Raw genomic sequence first — 23,909 nt, 5'->3', positions numbered from 1 at the left:
CTTTATAAAACCTTTAAAAAATCCAATTGAAACATGACTTAATCCTTCACCTAGTAATGTCTTTAATTGATTTGTATGTTAATTGATTTGCAGACACCATGCAACCAATGTGGAGTTGTTATTCCAGTTACTGCGTGTCTTCACCAGTAGATATCTACCCAACTTTCAGTTCTTAAGAGACTTTCTTGAAGAGAAAGTTGCTCAGGTACGTATCCATAGAATCTATGTAATCAAACGAATCAACTCAAAGAAGATACATGTAGTTAGTAGCCATTGGAAGGCTGAGCTTTGTATAAGTGCACAATAGTCTATATTATATAACACCCAAGCAGATCCTTGCCATTTGATTGGAGGATTGTCCGTCACGTGATAGCAAATAAAAGTACCATTGCACGCTGAGTCGCTCGCCGTGCTTTTTCGTTCCATCCGAAAAGTACCATTGCACGCTGGCAGCGTGCAATGGTACTTTTCGGATGGAACGAAAAAGCTGAGTAAAAACATCACTGCGTGCGCGTGTCTTTGGTAACGCAGCAGGTGTTACTGCAAGAAGGCATAGTAAAATTACTAGCATTCGGCTTCTACAGTTGAAATTGTTTGTTTTGAAAGTTGTATCTTTCAATCAAAATGACAAAGATCTACTTGGATGTTATATAAAACAAATAATGAATGTTTTTCATTCGTGCAATGGTGCGAATATGTTCATTCGTTGAAAGCTGGAATGTTCCATTCAACTCGGCTCCGCCTCGTTGAATAGAACATTCCATCTTTCAACTCATGAACATATTCGCACCATTGCACTCATAAACATTCATTATGTGTATATTATTGTAGTATATAACTCCCTTGAGTATAGCATATCAATGTCATAGATGAATGTTAACATTCTCATCCAGCCATCTTGTTATTGAACACTTTGTTCTAATTTTATGGAGATTTGGGATCACTGCTTATTCTACCTCAGTTTTTATCAAGCATCATCCTACCTTGTTCATCTTATTGCTTTTGCACCATTGGTTGGATCCACAGAGGAACTTTAGTATTATTAGAGCAAGCTCCATGAGCACTATTGTGGAAAAAGTCGACATACATTAGCTACTGTAACTCTGTTGTCTAGTTGGTAAAACACTGGTCTAGAATTACAAAGGTCATGGGTTTGAATCCCACTTGAGTAATATCCCTGTGATTTGTTTTCACAGAGCTCAGGAAAGTACTGAGTGTACAATGTCACTATCACACATCGATGTAAATGAGTCAAACCCAAATTAAAAAATGTTACATCATTATTATTTTGTATTTGGTTACTTAGGGGTACACAGTGGAGCAGAAGCGTCATGTATTCTTCAAGTTTGTGGAGTTATTTCATGACAAGGTTTTCCCTCAGGACCTGAAGGCTAAAGCTTTACAGTTTGTCATTATTCCTATGTTTGCTGCATCATTCGACAAGGGTGAAGGTGAAAAGGTACAAATCATCAAATCTTTATTATTCCAGTTTCTCATTATTCCTATGTTGATCTATGATTTACCACTTGGGATATTTTCAGTGCCAGTTTTTGTGTGACACGGGCAGTATATTAGGTTTTGAAAACAATAAGACATAAGACATAAGAAAACTTGATTAATCGCCAAAAAGAAGAAATTACATTGCTCCCACAGTTTCAAAAAGCACCACAATATCAACAAGTTACAAAAAGAAAGAAAGAAAAAAAACAGTCTGGCCATGAAAACAATAGTATAAAGATTTTAAGAAAATTAATTGTATTAAAATAGGCTAATATTGTGAACCAGCTCTCATCTATGTTACATACATTTATATGTATTTGGTTTGCAGTAACACCATGTGTATCTACATCCTACTTGCTAGGTTGATTATGTTCTTTTGAGAACTTGTCTTGCTTTATATTCTACTATCCTGCTTTTTAACAGGCGGATGGTTCAAAATCGGCCAGGAATAATACTGTAGCTCATGATTATGACTAGTGCAAGCTAGTCGAAACGTTGAGACCAAATGTTGAGACCAATTAATAACTCACTCCGCGGTAGTGAAGTTAAGAAAGAGAAGTCCCCTCCATCCACTAAAGTAAAATAGCAGTCCTCTCGATTCACTAAAGCTTGACATTTGACATTGTTTACTAGATGAGCTAGCCTGGTACTGATCTATTTGATTGTTTTATTTTAGTTGATTGGAGGTCCACCTAACCCAGTGCAGGATAGTGCAGATAATCTAGTGAGTGTCTTCATCAACCTAGCCTGGTACTGATCTATTTGATTGTTTTATTTTAGTTGATTGGAGGTCCACCTAACCCAGGGCAGGATAGTGCTGATAATCTAGTGAGTGTCTTCATCAGTAAGGTGATTGATCCTGATAACCCATATAGGACATCTGACTCTGTGCGTATTCTACTGCTACAGTTTGCTGCTCTATTGGTAGAGAAAGCAGCACCTCACATCCATGATGCAGCAGATAAGTAAGTCACTTTCAATACCTTCATGTGTACCATTATTAGATTTACGGAGACACTCCACCAATCTTTACACCAATCTTTACTACTGTTGCTCAACGCAGAGTCCGCTTTGCAGGCCACTGCTTTCGTGGTAAAGACCAGGTCATACCTGACGTGTTATATTGGAGACTGTCGCGCCCTAATAGAGAACCTAGACCACTCAACTACATTGACGTGATGGGTAAAGATACAGAGTCTGAAATTGAAGACCTTCAAAACATGATGATGGATAAACGCATCTGGCATGAAGTTATGATCCTATCTCTTGTATTTGTATATTGTGTTTGTATGGAAAAAAATGTTGATTGATTTGATTAGATTTTGATGATGATGATGATGATGATGATTATGTATAGACCCCCTTACTTAGCGCTTTCTATCCATTGGAAAAGGCGCTTTATAAATACGGTTATAATTATATTGTTTAGATGTCTTAAACTGTGAACTTGTCATTGGTTACAGGAAACAAGGTACTAAACTACGACGTCTGATGACATTTGCCTGGCCTTGTCTGATACAGAAGAACTGTGTAGACCCAACTACAAAGTATCATGGGCATCTTCTCTTATCCCATAATATTGCAAAGTTTGCAATCCACAAGAGAATAGTACTACAGGTTTGTTTTACTTGGTCTTTTTAACAGTTGTAGTCAAATATGCAGTTGCTGTAGTAGAAACAAGATAAATTTCATTAGCCATACCTTCTGTGCATGTTAGTAAGGGGCCGTTCACAATTATCAACATTTTCAACATTTGTTTAATACCCTCTCCTCCCTAAAAGTGTATAAAGAAAAATGGGGCACTGCAACTGAGAAACTTCTATCCCGTAAGCTTTCAACCTGGAAGGTGGAACGGCAAGCAAGTTGGCATGACTGGACCTTAGTTGACACACTGGCTTGTATGGCAACAGTAGCCTCTTATTTCCAATCATCCTCAAGACAATGACCTTAATAAGTTTACTGTTGTACATTTATTTCCTTAGGTTTTCCATAGCTTGTTAAAAGCTCATGCTGTTGAAGCTCGTACTGTTGTACGTCAAGCCTTGGACATTCTAACGCCAGTATTACCACATCGTATGGAAGACGGCTATGCTATGCTGACCCACTGGACTAAGAAGATCATTGTGGAAGAGGGATACACAGTCTTTCAGTTGGTACACATGCTGTAAGTTAAACTTAACACAGTCTTTCAGTTGGTACACATGCTGTAAGTTAAACTTAACATAGTCTTTCAGTTGGTACACATGCTGTAAGTTAAACTTAACACAGTCTTTCAGTTGGTACACATGCTGTAAGTTAAACTTAACATAGTCTTTCAGTTGGTACACATGCTGTAAGTTAAACTTAACAAAGTCCTCTAACACTCAAACTCAAGGCCAAAGCTCTACTGGTGCAGAAAATGTTTTCAGAGCCAACACTCCCTCAAAAGAGAATGATTACATGGTTGTACCCGCAAGTGTATTATTATTTATAGTTTCTTCTTCTCCTTCACACCATGCGTCAAACATCACTTATTGAGATTACTAACGTCTGTCACTTGTTTGTTTTCAGTACACTACTTGTTCGACACTACAAAGTGTACTACCCAGTGAGACATCACCTGATTCAGACAATGGTATATTCCATTCAGAGACTGGGTAGCACACCAAGCTCTACCATAGAGCACAGGAAACTGGTTGTTGACCTGGTTGAAGTCATTATCAAATGGGAGGTTCAACGAATCAAAGAAGATGACACTGTAGTAGAGGTATGGCTGATTTAAATAAATAAATAAATCATTAATTAGGCACTTAATACATTGTAATGACGTTGTAAACATTGATGTTATAAAGAATTGATTGACAATGAATCAAGTCATCCAAGCATGTTGGTGGCTGGTCTGTGCAAGCAGGCCAACCAGGAGGCAGTCTTGAGTCAGCCGCTAACCTTGTAAGACATTGGTCCTATACACTTTTATTCAGCTGGGACCCAGGACTCGCCCACTAGCCAACACCATACAACATGTTTGTTGCTAAGCGCACATTTAGTATTTTCCTGCCAGTAGTTATTGATGAATGTAAAATGATATTGAATTACTTTGTTGTTATATTGAAGTATCAGTGTACATCATCTGATGAGATTAGTAATGTGACTACACCAGGAGGTTTAAAGAGAGCTGCGTCTACTGATCATCAACCTGATCCTAAACGAGCCAGACATTCATCAGGAACAGTGAGTCTATCTAATCACATTATAAGTTATTATACCAGCATGAGGGCAATACGCAAAAATATAGTGCTTCTGCGTCCCATATCCAACGAGGTCGCAGACATATGCTATATTTTTTTTCGTATTCCGTGAGTGCGCGTATGATAAAAAATTATTTTCAAAAAATGCATAAGACGATCTACAAATGACGCAAATTCGCATCTTTTGAATTTTCATCAACTTCTGACAAGCTGTACATTTTGAAAGTGCGATACGCCGAGTTATAACACACATGCAGGGTGTGATATAGGCCGTGCGGTAAAGTTAATATCACACCTTGGCCGGGGGGCCCAGAACTTGGTGGACCACACTTGGTGGATTTAGAGCCCACCACTAAAGTTAAATTGGTCTAGCTACAACACTGATGATTGTTTTCACAAGCTCAGACCAATTTAGGCTTTCTGAATAGAGAGCTTTTTGTTTGGAATCTATGAAGGCAAGTATAGTTGAGCTAAACTAAAAAGATCCATACTTGTTTCTATATTTGGCAGAGTGTTCGCAGCATTTCCTCCGAAGCCAGTAAACCGATCGACAAGATTTATTCTGATGCTGTAGTAAACTTCTTGCTGCGTGTAGCGTGTCAAGTAATTGAGCTAGGAACAACGAGTGCAGGTTCACCAGGCGAGTTACTGTCACGTCGTTGTATAGCGCTACTCAAAATAGCACTCAGGACCGACGTATGGCCAACTAGTGAACTTAGACTCAACTTTATGGACAAGTTATTCTTATCTGTGGTGAGTATTTTATAATCCATGCAGAATATTCTTCATAGTTTAGTTTGTTTATGTTGTTACTGTTAATTAATTGACAAGAGATAATATTGTTACTATTAACTAATTGACAATAGATATTATTATTATTGATTGATTGCAGGACCAACCAGCTCAAGCTAACTTTGGTAATATATGTGATTATTGATTGATTGCAGGACCAACCAGCTCAAGCTAACTTTGGTAATATATGCGCTGGTTTAGATGTACTCAACTTCCTCTTGGCAGTAATGGTAAGTTATTTGATACATCAATATACCAGTTGGATTTTATTGCAGTAACAGGCATGGTATTCAACCTAGTTAAGTCTGTTTTCTAGTTTGGTTACCCTTTGAAAAATCTGGAAAATGTGTGATTAAATAACCCTTGTATGTCAGTATACTCTGCTCGTCTTCAGGAGAAAGCAAACAAAAAAGACAAACAGATTATACTGTCCGAAACTTGGAGACCAAACCAGCAATTTCAGAGCCAACACTCCCTCAAATAGAATTATAACATGGTTGTACCACCAAGTTGACTATTACTAATTCATTATCGACATGAATTGATGTGTTTGATTTCAGACGAAGCAGTTGATCCTGACGAGTTTGAAGCCATTGCAGCGAGGTGTAGCTGCATGTTTAACCTGTGCTAATACTAAGGTTATTCGATCTGTACATGCTCTGCTTGTCAAACTCATGAACATCTTCCCTACGGAATCAAGTAAGTCATTTACTATCATCTTAAAGTCTCTATGTATATTTGTTATAAGTGTCTAGGAGTGTAGTAGAAAGAACATCTGAGAAGAAATTATGAGCACCTATAATAATAATAACTATTTCTTGTATAGCGCATTTTTTAATAAACGTATCATAGTGCTTTTATAGTAGTTCCCCGGTCATTGGGTCAATAACATTGCTTTAACTTTTCTCAGCTCCTTGGGGAGTATACAGCCCTGAGCTGTCGAGGCACTCCAGTGGAATTTTTCATACACAATATCAACTGCTACTCTCGCAAGTACCCATTTATACCCCTGGGTGAAGAGAAGCAATTATAGTAAAGTATCTTGCTCACGGACAGAAGTGTCATGACCGGAATTCAAACTGAATTTGTCAAATTTAAATGAAGCAAATTAGAAAGCTTATCTTGACCATGATGACATAATTGTTAGTCTTTATTACATTTCTAGGTACATCTAATGTGGCATCGAAGTATGAGGAGTTAGAGTGTCTATATGCAAGTGTTGGAAAAGTCATCTATGAAGGACTTACTGCATATGAAAAGTAAGGACAAATATCATTTAATAACAAAACACTATCTAACATTTGTATTTTGTATAACTTGGAAGTGCAAACTTTATGCTTCTTAATGTTTTGTTGAAAATCTCTCATTATGAAATTTATCTCATTAAAACATCTGTTCTTTAAACATTTCAACCAAGTTTTCAACCTGAAGTCAATTGCTCGTATTTTAATCTTTGCTTGTGTTTTTTTGTCTCCATAAAAACTTGATATTGACTGAAACTGCCATAATAATAAGGGCCATTAGTAAGCAGAGCCTTATTGGGCCCAAGACTTGATGAGTCCTGGTTACATAGCATTGATATTGGTTTGTATGTTATGTGATTACTATTACAGGGCAGCTACTGGTACACCTACTACTAGTCTATTTGGTACATTGATGATCTTAAAAGCAGCTTGTACTAACAACATTGCTTACATTGACCGCTTGATATCCGTTATTACTATTACAGGGCAGCTACTGGTACACCTACTACTAGTCTATTTGGTACATTGATGATCTTGAAGGCAGCTTGTACTAACAACATTGCTTACTTTGACTGCTTGATATCCGTTATTACTATTACAGGGCAGCTACTGGTACACCTACTACTAGTCTATTTGGTACATTGATGATCTTAAAAGCAGCTTGTACTAACAATATTGCTTACATTGACCGCTTGATATCCGTTATTACTATTACAGGGCAGCTACTGGTACACCTACTACTAGTCTATTTGGTACATTGATGATCTTGAAGGCAGCTTGTACTAACAACATTGCTTACATTGACCGCTTGATATCCGTTATTACTATTACAGGGCAGCTACTGGTACACCTACTACTAGTCTATTTGGTACATTGATGATCTTGAAGGCAGCTTGTACTAACAACATTGCTTACATTGACCGCTTGATATCCGTTATTACTATTACAGGGCAGCTACTGGTACACCTACTACTAGTCTATTTGGTACATTGATGATCTTGAAGGCAGCTTGTACTAACAACATTGCTTACATTGACCGCTTGATATCCGTATTCATGAGAGCTCTACAGAAAATGACTCGAGAACATCTAACACCAAGCAGTACAGAGTCAACTTCATGTAAGTTATCAGTAAACCTTGCTTTTCGCTAGATGGATATCGGCGCATAATAAGTGTTCATCTTATTCTTCTTGTTATAGACCTTATGCATATGATGTAATTTCGCCCTTGCATGGAGGACACAGGGAGATTGTTCATTGGCCGATCCTGTTCACTGCGCGCAAAAGCTGCGCGTTTCCATTGTTTTATCATCGGTTTACCTCCAAGATAGCGGCTGGTTGACGTCAATGCATAAGGTCTATTATTATCGTTCTTAATTGGCAACATAATGCGCCCTCTATGTCAGCTTGTGAAATTTTGTGTATTAGCTTTTTTGCCATACAAGTCTGCATTTTGTTACCGTGTATAATGCTGAATGTTGTTCTGTATTGGTTTGTTTAACAGTGGCCTCAGAGCTTCTAATCATCAGTTTAGATCTGGTTAAGAATCGTATTGGTGTAATGAGTACTGATATGAGAAGGAACTTCATTCAGATCGTCTTGACTCAACTCATTGAGAAATCACCTGATGCCAAGGTTATGAAGACTGTGGTCAAGATGGTAGAAGAATGGGTCAAGGCCAAGGTAAGACTCTTTAGTTTCCTGCTTGTAGGTAACATTCATTGCTCATTTTCTTAAAGACACTGGACATAGGTCATTATCTTAGAGAGTTTATAGTCTGTAATTAGTCTGTCTATAGTACTGAGTATACAATGCTAATACACACATTGGTTTTACGGTAAAACCAAAGTGAATAGTTAAGTAGCGCTGAAATGACGCTAAAATATTGGAAGAGTATTCTAAATACAATGAACAAAATAAATTATAGGTGGATTGGCAAATAAATATTGATATTAATAATACTAATCTGATTATTGAATTGCTGCCTATGTTTGATCCTACAGACTCCTCTATTGATGAACCAATCGCCATCTCCCAGAGAGAAGTCAGTCTTATTAGTCAAACTCATGCAATATGTAGAGAAAAGATTCCCTGATGATTCAGACCTTAATGCACTGTTCTTGGAGCTTGTGAACTGGGTATACAGGTAACATACAATTATGTCTTAAAATTAGAAGTGTTCACAGACTTACTTTAAACTTATACAGTTTAAAGATAATGATGGTAGAACGCTTCCCTTATAATAAAACTTGCTGAGGTGCTAAAGTTTTTGAGAAATTATTAAAGTATTTTCATGAAAATTTATTTTAGCATGTACAACAGATTTATGTGACTCTGCTGAAACCCTTGATCTGTGATTTTCACTTATTTCTCAAAATATAGCTGAAACTTCTACAGAAACATTATATAACAAACATCTTCATTCACATTGATTAGGGATTCATGTCATGGCCAAAAACTTGATCTACAAAAGGTAACAATAACCTTCAAAGAAATGCTGGGTGTCGCTTTAGTTCCTAAACTCAGTCATGATATTCCTTCTATTTTAGGTTGATCTGTTTTTTATTTTGTTTTCGCCCTTTGAAAAATTAGAAAAACTGTGATCAATTAGCCTGAAGAGTCTATTAGAGGCTACACCATGTGTACTTAGGTCATCCATTGTGTTCCTACAGAATGTTACTGTAAACTACAGTTTAGGATTTCAGGATACAAGATTTGTAGTTCTTTTAAAGGTTGAGAAGTACAAAAAAGCGTGGTATATAATAAGGGAATCAATGTGTGGTGAAGAGGTTTTCAACTAGTGGTTTAATCCCAACAAGCCTGGTTCTTGATAATTTACCGAGACAAAGTCGAGGTAAATTATAAAGAACCAGGCCTCGGCGGGTTTAAACCACTAGTTGAAAACCGATTCAACACACTTTGATTCCCATTCATAAATACCTTTTCGGTCAAAAACATCATCACTTGTTTGTCAAAAAGTAAAATAAATGCAAAAATTGTAATTGTTAAATGATTTCTTTCAACACAACACCCCTCCAGCTATGAAATGGTAGAGCCCTCCGCTGCCCTCGCGTAAACAACTCCTTATAAGGGAATGCTGTGGGTGTCGCGCGTATCGCGCGTATCGCATGATGTGTCACAACTGTTTCAGCCATTGCTCTCGACCAATAGGAATGAAGAGACTGTCTTATAAGAACAGGTGCAATGTCGCATGTCACGTCCATGAATTAACACTTTTTACCGGTGTTTAACAAAAGGTTTATGCACACCCACGTGACACGCTCTCCACCAATAGGAGTAGAGAAACTGTCTGTGGTATTTATGAATGTTTTTTTAATTAAATAGAAACTGCCTTTTATGTAAATATGGAAACAAGATGAGACAAATATTGCCCTTTATAAATGAAAATGACTCAACTATGTTATCCTGAATGTTTGACACAGAGATGAGTCTTTGATGGGCAGTGAATTGACATCAAAGTTAGAGCCAGCTTTCTTGGCTGGTCTAAGATGCCAACAACCAAAGATACATCAAAAGTTCTTTGAGGTGAGCTTAGCTTGATAATATATTGATTTGGGGTTGTATAAAAAAAGTATTGACTAGAGTGGGACTTGAACCAACAACCTTCAGATCAATACAAAGAAGCAATTCTAACGGAAATCACTTATTGGCTCTTGGGGCTATCCTTTAGATAATTTTGTGGGTTTTTGTCCTTCTTGTTTATCACTTTAGTTAGTTTGTCGTTTATCGTTTAACATTCTGAATTTTGTATGCGTTTTTGCTGTGTTTTTGCTGTATCAATGCTTCAATCAATGAATACACTCAGTTCTTAAGATAATGGCGTTTTGTATTGCTTTGTTTATATACAGGTATTCAATGGTAGTATCAAGAGACGCTTGTTTGACCGATTACTGTATATTACAGCATCACAGAGCTGGGAAGCCATGGGAACTCACTATTGGCTCAAGCAATGTATACAGGTATGTCATGTACATGTACATGTATTCTAGCTACACTGTACATTAATCATATTTATTGTTGTGTATTACTTAATAAGCAATGCGAGTTAGATTTGAATGTCTGGTACAATGACTTGCTTAGTTACGATGTACCGCTTACATTTGAATTCCTCATACTATAGAGACAGTTGCTGTGTCAAATGGTTCAGGGCATTTGAACAGCCTCCTTACTCACAACGTGCAGGCAATCTCTTCCGATGCCTCCTTACTCACAACATGCAGGCAATCTCTTCCGATGCCTCCTTACTCACAACATGCAGGCAATCTCTTCCGATGCCTCCTTACTCACAACATGCAGGCAATCTCTTCCGATGCCTCCTTACTCACAACATGCAGGCAATCTCTTCCGATGCCTCCGTGAAGTATCAGCCCTTTAAAGAAATGTTATTGGCCCAATGACCAGGGCACTATAATGTCAAGTGCATTGGCCCAATGACCAGGGCACTATAATGTCAAGTGCATTGAGACGTTGTTGTGAAAGGCGCTATATAAGAATTGGTTATTATTGATAATGCATGTTGTTTATGTTGACAGTTAATCATGGCAGTTAGTGTAACTGGTACATCAGTGACTAGTACCAACTCAGCTCAGCTTCCGTGTATCTCATATGTTGTTTATGTTGACAGTTAATCATGGCAGTTAGTGTAACTGGTACATCAGTGACTAGTACCAACTCAGCTCAGCTTCCATGTATCTCATCAGTTATTGATCTGGCTGACAGTCAAGACAAGAAAGCTTTCTCAATAGCTATTAACATCAAGGAAGAACCAATGGATGTACAAGTAGATATGGAATCCCATAAAGATGAGGTAAGAGTGTGTTGTCAGTAAGTAAAGAATCATTCAAGACAATTTAAAGTGGGACAGACATGTCAATGAGACAATCAAAAAATGTAACAGAAAGTTGTATATGTTGCGTTGTTTACGTTCTCATAATCTACCTGTGTATTGGCAATTTACAAGGGTTATGTAAGACCTGTTTTAGACTACTGTGTCCCTTTGTTCAATGGTAATCTAACTAAAGAGCAGGTGAATAAATTGGAACGTATTCAAAAAAGGGTGTGTCGGATAATTTTTGGTAAGAATTATTCTACTTATAGGGAAGCTTTAAATATGTGCAAACTTGAAACCCTTGAAAACCGTAGAGACAAACTGTGTAGCGATTTTGCTTATTCAATCGAATCTTATCACATGTGGAGAAATTGGCTACCTCCCCATAGAAACTGTCAGATTAATTTAAAACACACCAACAAATATGACCCACCCAGATGTGAAACAGTTCGCTACAAAACCAGGTGCTATTCCTCAATTTGTCAGTCTGTTAAATGCTTTTTAATATAATTATGTGTGTATATATAATAATTGTGCCTACTGATTTTTAATACCAATGTATTTTTGACAATGTATATAATAATAATTTCTTATTTGATGTCCTTTTCTTTGTTAACTTCTACTTGATGTAATTTTTTTAACATATTATGATGTTGACATGTGCAATTCAGTTTTTAACTGCGAGACATGTTTTAATAAACCATTTTTGAATTGAATTGAATTGAATTGAATCATATTGCTTGGTTTAATGCACTTACCGATTCAACTTAATGGGATAAAACTTCCTGTCACACTTCCTGTCAATGCGGAAACGATACAATTTTGATGTCATAATTGGCAACAGTTGAGCTGTGCTCAATTCCTGCAGAATTTTTGCTGCCAAAGCAGAGCTGCGATGTCAAGATTCAGCTTGCATTCACATTTGTGAACCGGGCCTTACTTATCCATTGAATGGTTTTGCTGACAATAGTTGGAGCGGTATCTTTCCTCTCCACCTCTTGAACCCTTTTTTTAAATTCTACCAGGGACACTATGTGGATTTGGTTTTCATACCCTACCTGGGGTGCATTCCACTCGCGCAAACGTTGCCAACAGTTGCGCACGTTCGCCAACAATTTCAAGTGGAACGAGTTGTTCGCCGCCACCGATGGCGAACATTGGCAACTTTAGGCGAACATACTTCTAAGGGGTTGACGAGTGGTTTTTAAAATGGCAGACAAGCATACGGTATTATTTTTTTGTCACAAACATAATAACATTGTATTTTCGGTGGATGATAATGCAGATTTGGAATAACAAAGTTAATTAGTTGATTTAATGATGTCAACAAGAGGACTATTGCAGCAAAAACAAAGTTTTAAAAAAACTAAGTATGGTGCCCGCCATCTTCATTTCAGGGCACCGCCATATTGACATCGTGTATACGCACCAATGGTTAAAAGGATAAAAACATTTGTGCGAACAGTTGCGCGAGTGGAACAAACCCCTGTTATGGGTTTACTCTGGAATAGTTTTGCTCACACATTTAAAACTAATACATCCGCCATTAACTCCTCTCCATTGGGTTCTTGGCTAGTGAAGTGGTTTAAGTTCTAAACTAGTAACTTAACAACGACCATCAAGAAAGCCTAATAATAAAAATAGAAGTGGAGACTAGATCATCCAACTGATACCTCATTCATTACTTTGTTAACATAGCTTGTCTCTTTATCCCATGTTGATATGTTCTCATGTGTTCTTCTTTTATAGGATATTGAAATAGACATTGAAATGACTCATCCAGAGGGAGGAAGTACAACAGAAGGAGCAGCTACATCTTCATCTAAGAGAAGTAATGATCCTAAGCAGCAGTTACAGACAGTGATTACTAAAGATGCCAAGTTTATTGAGTCACTTACTGATGTCAAGGTATGAACCCATTACAGCAGTTACAGACAGTGATTACTAAAGATGCCAAGTTTATTGAGTCACTTACTGATGTCAAGGTATGAACCCATTACAGCAGTTACAGACAGTGATTACTAAAGATGCCAAGTTTATTGAGTCACTTACTGATGTCAAGGTATGAACCCATTACAGCAGTTACAGACAGTGATTACTAAAGATGCCAAGTTTATTGAGTCACTTACTGATGTCAAGGTATGAACCCATTACAGCAGTTACAGACAGTGATTACTAAAGATGCCAAGTTTATTGAGTCACTTACTGATGTCAAGGTATGAACCCATTACAGCAGTTACAGACAGTGATTACTAAAGATGCCAAGTTTATTGAGTCACTTACTGATGTCAAGGTATGAACCCATTACAGCAGTTACAGACAGTGATTACTAAAGATGCCAAGTTTATTGAGTCACTTACTGATGTCAAGGTATGAACCCATTACAGCAGTTACAGACAGTGATTACTAAAGATGCCAAGTTTATTGAGTCACTTACTGATGTCAAGGTATGAACCCATTACAGCAGTTACAGACAGTGATTACTAAAGATGCCAAGTTTATTGAGTCACTTACTGATGTCAAGGTATGAACCCATTACAGCAGTTACAGACAGTGATTACTAAAGATGCCAAGTTTATTGAGTCACTTACTGATGTCAAGGTATGAACCCATTACAGCAGTTACAGACAGTGATTACTAAAGATGCCAAGTTTATTGAGTCACTTACTGATGTCAAGGTATGAATCCATTACAGCAGTTACAGACAGTGATTACTAAAGATGCCAAGTTTATTGAGTCACTTACTGATGTCAAGGTATGAACCCATTACAGCAGTTACAGACAGTGATTACTAAAGATGCCAAGTTTATTGAGTCACTTACTGATGTCAAGGTATGAACCCATTACAGCAGTTACAGACAGTGATTACTAAAGATGCCAAGTTTATTGAGTCACTTACTGATGTCAAGGTATGAACCCATTACAGCAGTTACAGACAGTGATTACTAAAGATGCCAAGTTTATTGAGTCACTTACTGATGTCAAGGTATGAACCCATTACAGCAGTTACAGACAGTGATTACTAAAGATGCCAAGTTTATTGAGTCACTTACTGATGTCAAGGTATGAACCCATTACAGCAGTTACAGACAGTGATTACTAAAGATGCCAAGTTTATTGAGTCACTTACTGATGTCAAGGTATGAACCCATTACAGCAGTTACAGACAGTGATTACTAAAGATGTCAAGTTTATTGAGTCACTTACTGATGTCAAGGTATGAATCCATTACAGCAGTTACAGACAGTGATTACTAAAGATGCCAAGTTTATTGAGTCACTTACTGATGTCAAGGTATGAACCCATTACAGCAGTTACAGACAGTGATTACTAAAGATGCCAAGTTTATTGAGTCACTTACTGATGTCAAGGTATGAACCCATTACAGCAGTTACAGACAGTGATTACTAAAGATGCCAAGTTTATTGAGTCACTTACTGATGTCAAGGTATGAACCCATTACAGCAGTTACAGACAGTGATTACTAAAGATGCCAAGTTTATTGAGTCACTTACTGATGTCAAGGTATGAACCCATTACAGCAGTTACAGACAGTGATTACTAAAGATGCCAAGTTTATTGAGTCACTTACTGATGTCAAGGTATGAACCCATTACAGCAGTTACAGACAGTGATTACTAAAGATGCCAAGTTTATTGAGTCACTTACTGATGTCAAGGTATGAACCCATTACAGCAGTTACAGACAGTGATTACTAAAGATGCCAAGTTTATTGAGTCACTTACTGATGTCAAGGTATGAACCCATTACAGCAGTTACAGACAGTGATTACTAAAGATGCCAAGTTTATTGAGTCACTTACTGATGTCAAGGTATGAACCCATTACAGCAGTTACAGACAGTGATTACTAAAGATGCCAAGTTTATTGAGTCACTTACTGATGTCAAGGTATGAACCCATTACAGCAGTTACAGACAGTGATTACTAAAGATGCCAAGTTTATTGAGTCACTTATTGATGTCAAGGTATGAACCCATTACAGCAGTTACAGACAGTGATTACTAAAGATGCCAAGTTTATTGAGTCACTTACTGATGTCAAGGTATGAACCCATTACAGCAGTTACAGACAGTGATTACTAAAGATGCCAAGTTTATTGAGTCACTTACTGATGTCAAGGTATGAACCCATTACAGCAGTTACAGACAGTGATTACTAAAGATGCCAAGTTTATTGAGTCACTTACTGATGTCAAGGTATGAACCCATTACAGCAGTTACAGACAGTGATTACTAAAGATGCCAAGTTTATTGAGTCACTTACTGATGTCAAGGTATGAATCCATTACAGCAGTTACAGACAGTGATTACTAAAGATGCCAAGTTTATTGAGTCACTTACTGATGTCAAGGTATGAACCCATTACAGCAGTTACAGACAGTGATTACTAAAGATGCCAAGTTTATTGAGTCACTTACTGATGTCAAGGTATGAACCCATTACAGCAGTTACAGACAGTGATTACTAAAGATGCCAAGTTTATTGAGTCACTTACTGATGTCAAGGTATGAACCCATTACAGCAGTTACAGACAGTGATTACTAAAGATGCCAAATTTATTGAGTCACTTACTGATGTCAAGGTATGAACCCATTACAGCAGTTACAGACAGTGATTACTAAAGATGCCAAGTTTATTGAGTCACTTACTGATGTCAAGGTATGAACCCATTACAGCAGTTACAGACAGTGATTACTAAAGATGCCAAGTTTATTGAGTCACTTACTGATGTCAAGGTATGAACCCATTACAGCAGTTACAGACAGTGATTACTAAAGATGCCAAGTTTATTGAGTCACTTACTGATGTCAAGGTATGAACCCAGAACAACTTATTGCACTATATCCTTCTCGTCAAACTATTCCCTATGGATGTAACCAGTGGTCTCTAGTTGCTGTTTTACTAACAATCAGTATTGATGGTATGTTATTATTTCAGACCTTCAACTTATTGTCAGCTCTATCTCAGCTATGTCATAGTGATACTAACATGACTCATCATCTATGGATTGATCTCTTTAAACGACTCTGGAAAATACTCAATGAAAAACAACAAACGGTTAGTCTTATTTGTCTTTATTTCACTTGCCTCAACTGAATCTGTTCACTCAAAGTAAATACTTGAGTAGTTGAAGCATTAATATTTGGCATGACATGAATCCCTACTCATCCTGAATTATCAGTAGAAACTTCAACTTCATAAGTCGACAAGTTTTTGTGAAAAATGAAAAATCACAAAGCAATGTTTTCACGAGAGACGCATAAATCCTTTGTACATACTAAAATAATTTTCATCTCACAGAGTTGAAAATGTTTTGTGTACAATTGTTTTACTCATTTCTCAAAAACTACAGCACCTCAGCAAGTTATATTTTAAGGGAAGCTTTCTACTATCATTATCTTTAAAAGTTGAATCTGTGTATGTTTGTGTTTTGTATTTCTGCAGTTACTGGCACAGGAGTTGAGCCCATTTCTATGTAGTGGAAGTCATTTATATCAGAAGGATAGTACACCTAGTGTCATAAACACATTTGTAGAAGCAATCTCTGTATGTGTTCCACCAGTCACCTTACGCCCATGTATTCTTAAGGTAAGGATCCGTTAAATATGTTTGTAGTCATTACAGCATTTTCAGCATCAGTACAGACCTTTTAGTTTTGGCTTTACCCTAACATTGATATGTGTTAGCACTGTGTACTTTCCTGAGTTCTGTGGGGAAAAAAATCACTGGCATGTTACTCATATTTGCATATCCCCGATGCAAATCTATTAAATCGTTGCAATAACGACTGCTAAAATATGTGATTCAAACTGCCTCTAGCTACCGGGGAATCTTGGTGGTCTAGTGTGTAAGACACTGCTCTAGTCAGGGTTTCTGCAGTCTTGTAATATTTGAGTGAAAAATTACCTCTTTCTCAAAGACTACGTTGCTTCAAATGGTGCCTGATTTGAGTTAGAAATATTACCTCGTTCGAGCTGTTTCTCACAATGTTTTATACTATCAACAGCTCTCCATTGCTTGTTACTAAGTAGGTTTTATGGCAAAAATTATTTTGAGTAGTGACCAATAGTTTCCAGTGCCTTTAAAGATTTGGAGTATTTACCAATCTAACTGTAGTTGTTATATTTTTTTCTCCTAGTATCTTGGTAGGAATCATAACTTGTGGCATCGGTCAGCGCTGATGTTAGAACAGAGTGCAATAGAGAGCGGCTTCAGTACACAACATCGACCACGGACTCTCAATGTATATGACTTCTATGAACCAGATAATGCCTCTACAACACAACAGGTTGGCTATCACAATGTAAAGCAGATTGTCTTATAGTAGTCAGTGTTAATGCACATTGTTTATAGTGGGTTATCCTTAACCTTTTTGAGACCTTAGCAACCAAAAGGGGCTTGTACCAAAATGCCAATAGCGGCTGCAAACGGCCACAAGGTTTGACCTTTATTAGTAATAATAGTGTTTTTTTTATACATGTAGCGCTCATATTCATCACTATGTTTGAATTATGTGGGGCGATATGCTGCCAATCAAACCAGGAACACCGGGTCAAGCCCCTTCTCTTTTCGATATTATGAAATAGATTCTTTTACGTGCGCTACACAACACACAGGACCAACGGCTTTACGTCCATTCCGAAGGACAAAGCATCATGGTTAGTTGTCTTGCTTAAGGACACAAGTTTCATGACTTGGACTTGAACCCACACTCTGCTGATCAGAAACACCAGAGCTTGAGTCCAGTGAACTAGACCACAAAGTGTCCAGACCAGGACTTGAACCCACACTCTGCTGATCAGAAACACCAGAGCTTGAGTCCAGTGAACTAGACCACAAAGTGTCCAGACCAGGACTTGAACCCACACTCTGCTGATCAGAAACACCAGAGCTTGAGTCCAGTGAACTAGACCACAAAGTGTCCAGACCAGGACTTGAACCCACACTCTGCTGATCAGAAACACCAGAGCTTGAGTCCAGTGAACTAGACCACAAAGTGTCCAGACCAGGACTTAAACCCACACTCTGCTGATCAGAAACACCAGAGCTTGAGTCCAGTGATTCAGACCACAAAGTGTCCAGACCAGGACTTGAACCCACACTCTGCTGATCAGAAAAACCAGAGCTTGAGTCCAGTGAACTAGACCACAAAGTGTCCAGACCAGGACTTAAACCCACACTCTGCTGATCAGAAACACCAGAGCTTGAGTCCAGTGATTCAGACCACAAAGTGTCCAGACCAGGACTTGAACCCACACTCTGCTGATCAGAAACACCAGAGCTTGAGTCCAGTGAACTAGACCACAAAGTGTCCAGACCAGGACTTGAACCCACACTCTGCTGATCAGAAACACCAGAGCTTGAGTCCAGTGAACTAGACCACAAAGTGTCCAGACCAGGACTTGAACCCACACTCTGCTGATCAGAAACACCAGAGCTTGAGTCCAGTGAACTAGACCACAAAGTGTCCAGACCAGGACTTAAACCCACACTCTGCTGATCAGAAACACCAGAGCTTGAGTCCAGTGATTCAGACCACAAAGTGTCCAGACCAGGACTTGAACCCACACTCTGCTGATCAGAAACACCAGAGCTTGAGTCCAGTGCACTGGACCACAAGTGTCAAGACCAGGACTTGAACCAAACTCTGCTGATCAGAAACACCAAAGCTTGAGTCCAGTGAACTAGACCACAAAGTGTCAAGACCAGGACTTGAACCCACACTCTGCTGATCAGAAACACCAGAGCTTGAGTCCAGTCCTCTTATCCGCTAGGCCATGACACGCTACATTTATTTCATATTAATCTTCTTAATGTTGTTTGTAAATTAATTAACAAGTAGTGTGTTAATGAAGAGTTGAAAGTACTTGAGAGTTTCTCAAACTCAAGATCTGCAAAGAGTTACTCAATATTTATGTTCTCTTCATTTGGTGTCTTTGTAACAAAACAATTAGCCATGATTGTGGCCGTTCATATTTACATTTGAGAATTTGACACAGTGATCATGTTGTTTAAGATTTAGTTCATTCATTTTGTTTTTACCCAGTTAGCTTGTATTTGTATTCTGTTGTGTTTTTCTCTAGAGCGCATAGGGACATGTTTAATTACTATGTATTATGCGCTTTGTAAAAATGGTTAATTGTAAAAAATGGTTAATTGTTATTAATTATTATTGTGTATTTGATGACACAGGAGACCTTGGATTCCTTAGCAGAGATTTATGAGAGGCTTCAAGAGGAAGATATGTGGGCCGGACTCTGGCAGAAACGCTGCAAGTTTCCTGAGACTTCAACTGCCATAGCATATGAGCAACAAGGTTTCTATGAACAGGCTCAGGCTGTCTATGAAGGGGTAAGAACTGCTAACGAACCTTGGCACCTTGGGATCTATGTCAGTCTTAAGCTGTGTCTGCATTGGACTCTTTCTTCCTCTGCCAGGTGGAAAGTTACCATGACTAGCCTTTAGTGTATTTCTACCATGCCTTCCCACCTTGACTTATACTCCCCGAAGTTTGCAGCGCCTTTTACAGCAGAAATTAATTTGCTCACAAAAGATTTAAAAGTTATGAAAGGCAGATACAAATGTTGCTCAAGAAACAACGCACAAGGATTTAAGAATGAACTCCGTACACACACAGTCTGGCCATATAGGCAACAAGATAAAAATATTAGAACAATTCTAAACAATATCGGCGTGTAATAAATATTTGCATTTATTCCTTTGTAGGTGATGTCCAAAGCCCGTGCTGAACATAACTCTGGGCCAGCAGCTCCAGCAGTATTCTCTGAATATCAGATATGGGAACAGCATTGGATTCGCTGTTCTAGAGAGCTAAGTCAATGGGATCTATTGATGGATTATGGCAATGCTAAAGGACAAACTAATCCTCATCTAGTATTGGAGAGTGCTTGGAGAGTGCCTAATTGGTCTGCAATGAAGGAAGCATTAGCTCAGGTAATAAGGATTCTTGTATAGCACTCATATCCATCATTCAGTGACGTTGAAGGCGCTTTAACATACAGTATTTGCCTGCAAGGTATGTGACTACGTATGAGACCTACTCCTTTTACATAGCACCATGCAATGGTTTATAAGGTGCTGTGGCGCAATATGCTGCCAATCAAACCAGGAACACCTACTCCTTTTACATAGCACCATGCAATGGTTTACAAGGTGCTGCGGCACAATATGCTGCCAATCCAACCAGGAAAACTGGGGCGAACCCCTTCTCTTTTTGATAAGTGCACTGAGTTCTTTTATGTGCCTTACACGAGACATGGGACTAACGGCTTTACATCCCATCTGAAGGACAACGCATCATGGTTTGTCTTGCTTAAGGACAGGAGTGTCACAAACCCACACTCTGCTTATCAGAAACACCAGAGCTTGAGTTTGGTGCTCTTAACCGCTAGGCCACGACACGCCACTGTAGTAGTTGGAATAAAACAATGAGAAGCAGAGACATTGGAACGATGGTTATCTTAACTAGTTATAATAATTTATGTTGATATAACAGGTGGAACAGAGCTGCCCTCGTGAGATGAATTGGAAGGTCAATCTATATCGAGGCTTCATAGCAATCTGCCATCCAGATGAAAAGAATCTCACCCTGGTAAACCACTTATTGTCATCCTACATTCATTCATTCATTCATATTAAAGAGGTCTGGCAGGTTTCATGTTGGGTAAATCACTTATTGTCATCCTACATTCATTCATTCATTCATATTAAAGAGGTCTGGCAGGTTTCATGTTGGGTAAACCACTTATTGTCATCCTACATTCATTCATTCATATTAAAGAGGTCTGGCAGGTTTCATGTTGGGTAAATCACTTATTGTTATCCTACATTCATTCATTCATATTAAAGAGGTCTGGCAGGTTTCATGTTGGGTAAATCACTTATTGTTATCCTACATTCATTCATTCATTCATATAAAAGAGGTCTGGCAGGTTTCATGTTGGGTAAATCACTTATTGTCATCCTACATTCATTCATTCATTCATATTAAAGAGGTCTGGCAGGTTTCATGTTGGGTAAATCACTTATTGTTATCCTACATTCATTCATTCATATAAAAGAGGTCTGGCAGGTTTCATGTTGGGTAAACCACTTATTGTCATCCTACATTCATTCATTCATATTAAAGAGGTCTGGCAGGTTTCATGTTGGGTAAACCACTTATTGTTATCCTACATTCATTCATTCATATTAAAGAGGTCTGGCAGGTTTCATGTTGGGTAAACCACTTATTGTCATCCTACATTCATTCATTCATATTAAAGAGGTCTGGCAGGTTTCATGTTGGGTAAATCACTTATTGTCATCCTACATTCATTCATATATACTATTAAAGAGGTCTGGCAGGTTTCATGTTGGGTAAATCACTTATTGTCATCCTACATTCATTCATTCATATTAAAGAGGTCTGGCAGGTTTCATGTTGGGTAAATCACTTATTGTCATCCTACATTCATTCATATATACTATTAAAGAGGTCTGGCAGGTTTCATGTTGGGTAAATCACCTATTGTTATCCTACATTCATTCATTCATATTAAAGAGGTCTGGCAGGTTTCATGTTGGGTAAATCACTTATTGTCATCCTACATTCATTCATTCATATTAAAGAGGTCTGGCAGGTTTCATGTTGGGTAAACCACTTATTGTCATCCTACATTCATTCATTCATATAAAAGAGGTCTGGCAGGTTTCATGTTGGGTAAACCACTTATTGTTATCCTACATTCATTCATTCATATAAAAGAGGTCTGGCAGGTTTCATGTTGGGTAAACCACTTATTGTTATCCTACATTCATTCATTCATATTAAAGAGGTCTGGCAGGTTTCATGTTGGGTAAATCACTTATTGTTATCCTACATTCATTCATTCATATTAAAGAGGTCTGGCAGGTTTCATGTTGGGTAAATCACTTATTGTCATCCTACATTCATTCATTCATATTAAAGAGGTCTGGCAGGTTTCATGTTGGGTAAATCACTTATTGTTATCCTACATTCATTCATTCATATTAAAGAGGTCTGGCAGGTTTCATGTTGGGTAAATCACTTATTGTCATCCTACATTCATTCATTCATATTAAAGAGGTCTGGCAGGTTTCATGTTGGGTAAACCACTTATTGTCATCCTACATTCATTCATTCATATAAAAGAGGTCTGGCAGGTTTCATGTTGGGTAAATCACTTATTGTCATCCTACATTCATTCATTCATATTAAAGAGGTCTGGCAGGTTTCATGTTGGGTAAATCACTTATTGTTATCCTACATTCATTCATTCATATTAAAGAGGTCTGGCAGGTTTCATGTTGGGTAAACCACTTATTGTTATCCTACATTCATTCATTCATATTAAAGAGGTCTGGCAGGTTTCATGTTGGGTAAACCACTTATTGTCATCCTACATTCATTCATTCATTCATATTAAAGAGGTCTGGCAGGTTTCATGTTGGGTAAACCACTTATTGTTATCCTACATTCATTCATTCATATTAAAGAGGTCTGGCAGGTTTCATGTTGTGTAAATCACTTATTGTCATCCTACATTCATTCATCTATACTATAAAAGAGGTCTGGCAGGTTTCATGTTGGGTAAACCACTTATTGTTATCCTACATTCATTCATTCATATTAAAGAGGTCTGGCAGGTTTCATGTTGGGTAAATCACTTATTGTCATCCTACATTCATTCATTCATTCATATTAAAGAGGTCTGGCAGGTTTCATGTTGGGTAAATCACTTATTGTCATCCTACATTCATTCATTCATTCATATTAAAGAGGTCTGGCAGGTTTCATGTTGGGTAAATCACTTATTGTTATCCTACATTCATTCATTCATATTAAAGAGGTCTGGCAGGTTTCATGTTGGGTAAATCACTTATTGTCATCCTACATTCATTCATTCATATTAAAGAGGTCTGGCAGGTTTCATGTTGGGTAAATCACTTATTGTTATCCCACATTCATTCATCTATACTATAAAAGAGGTCTGGCAGGTTTCATGTTGGGTAAACCACTTATTGTTATCCTACATTCATTCATTCATTCATATTAAAGAGGTCTGGCAGGTTTCATGTTGGGTAAATCACTTATTGTCATCCTACATTCATTCATTCATTCATATTAAAGAGGTCTGGCAGGTTTCATGTTGGGTAAACCACTTATTGTTATCCTACATTCATTCATTCATATTAAAGAGGTCTGGCAGGTTTCATGTTGGGTAAATCACTTATTGTCATCCTACATTCATTC

General features: G+C 37.8%; 1 protein-coding gene across 1 annotated transcript in view; it reads left to right on the top strand.

The window, feature by feature from the left end:
- The window catches only part of LOC117300039 (transformation/transcription domain-associated protein-like), a 92,696-nt gene that overhangs the window by 45,983 nt on the left and 22,804 nt on the right, over positions 1–23,909 (top strand). Inside the window, exons 38-61 of the mRNA XM_033783697.1 lie at positions 94–205; positions 1,307–1,459; positions 2,281–2,465; positions 2,964–3,117; positions 3,483–3,664; positions 4,051–4,246; positions 4,594–4,710; positions 5,238–5,480; positions 5,675–5,749; positions 6,080–6,218; positions 6,685–6,778; positions 7,713–7,882; positions 8,267–8,445; positions 8,766–8,908; positions 10,206–10,308; positions 10,632–10,742; positions 11,408–11,590; positions 13,361–13,519; positions 16,571–16,690; positions 17,078–17,221; positions 17,772–17,921; positions 19,826–19,984; positions 20,360–20,587; positions 21,150–21,245. Of these exons, the coding sequence (XP_033639588.1) occupies positions 94–205; positions 1,307–1,459; positions 2,281–2,465; positions 2,964–3,117; positions 3,483–3,664; positions 4,051–4,246; positions 4,594–4,710; positions 5,238–5,480; positions 5,675–5,749; positions 6,080–6,218; positions 6,685–6,778; positions 7,713–7,882; positions 8,267–8,445; positions 8,766–8,908; positions 10,206–10,308; positions 10,632–10,742; positions 11,408–11,590; positions 13,361–13,519; positions 16,571–16,690; positions 17,078–17,221; positions 17,772–17,921; positions 19,826–19,984; positions 20,360–20,587; positions 21,150–21,245 (3,595 nt within the window). The remainder of the gene's footprint in view (positions 1–93; positions 206–1,306; positions 1,460–2,280; positions 2,466–2,963; positions 3,118–3,482; positions 3,665–4,050; positions 4,247–4,593; positions 4,711–5,237; positions 5,481–5,674; positions 5,750–6,079; positions 6,219–6,684; positions 6,779–7,712; positions 7,883–8,266; positions 8,446–8,765; positions 8,909–10,205; positions 10,309–10,631; positions 10,743–11,407; positions 11,591–13,360; positions 13,520–16,570; positions 16,691–17,077; positions 17,222–17,771; positions 17,922–19,825; positions 19,985–20,359; positions 20,588–21,149; positions 21,246–23,909) is intronic.

Source organism: Asterias rubens, chromosome 15 (genome assembly GCF_902459465.1).
Source record: "Asterias rubens chromosome 15, eAstRub1.3, whole genome shotgun sequence".
In the NCBI taxonomy this organism is placed as follows: domain Eukaryota; kingdom Metazoa; phylum Echinodermata; class Asteroidea; order Forcipulatida; family Asteriidae; genus Asterias; species Asterias rubens.
This window is presented reverse-complemented; position numbering and strand designations above follow the sequence as displayed.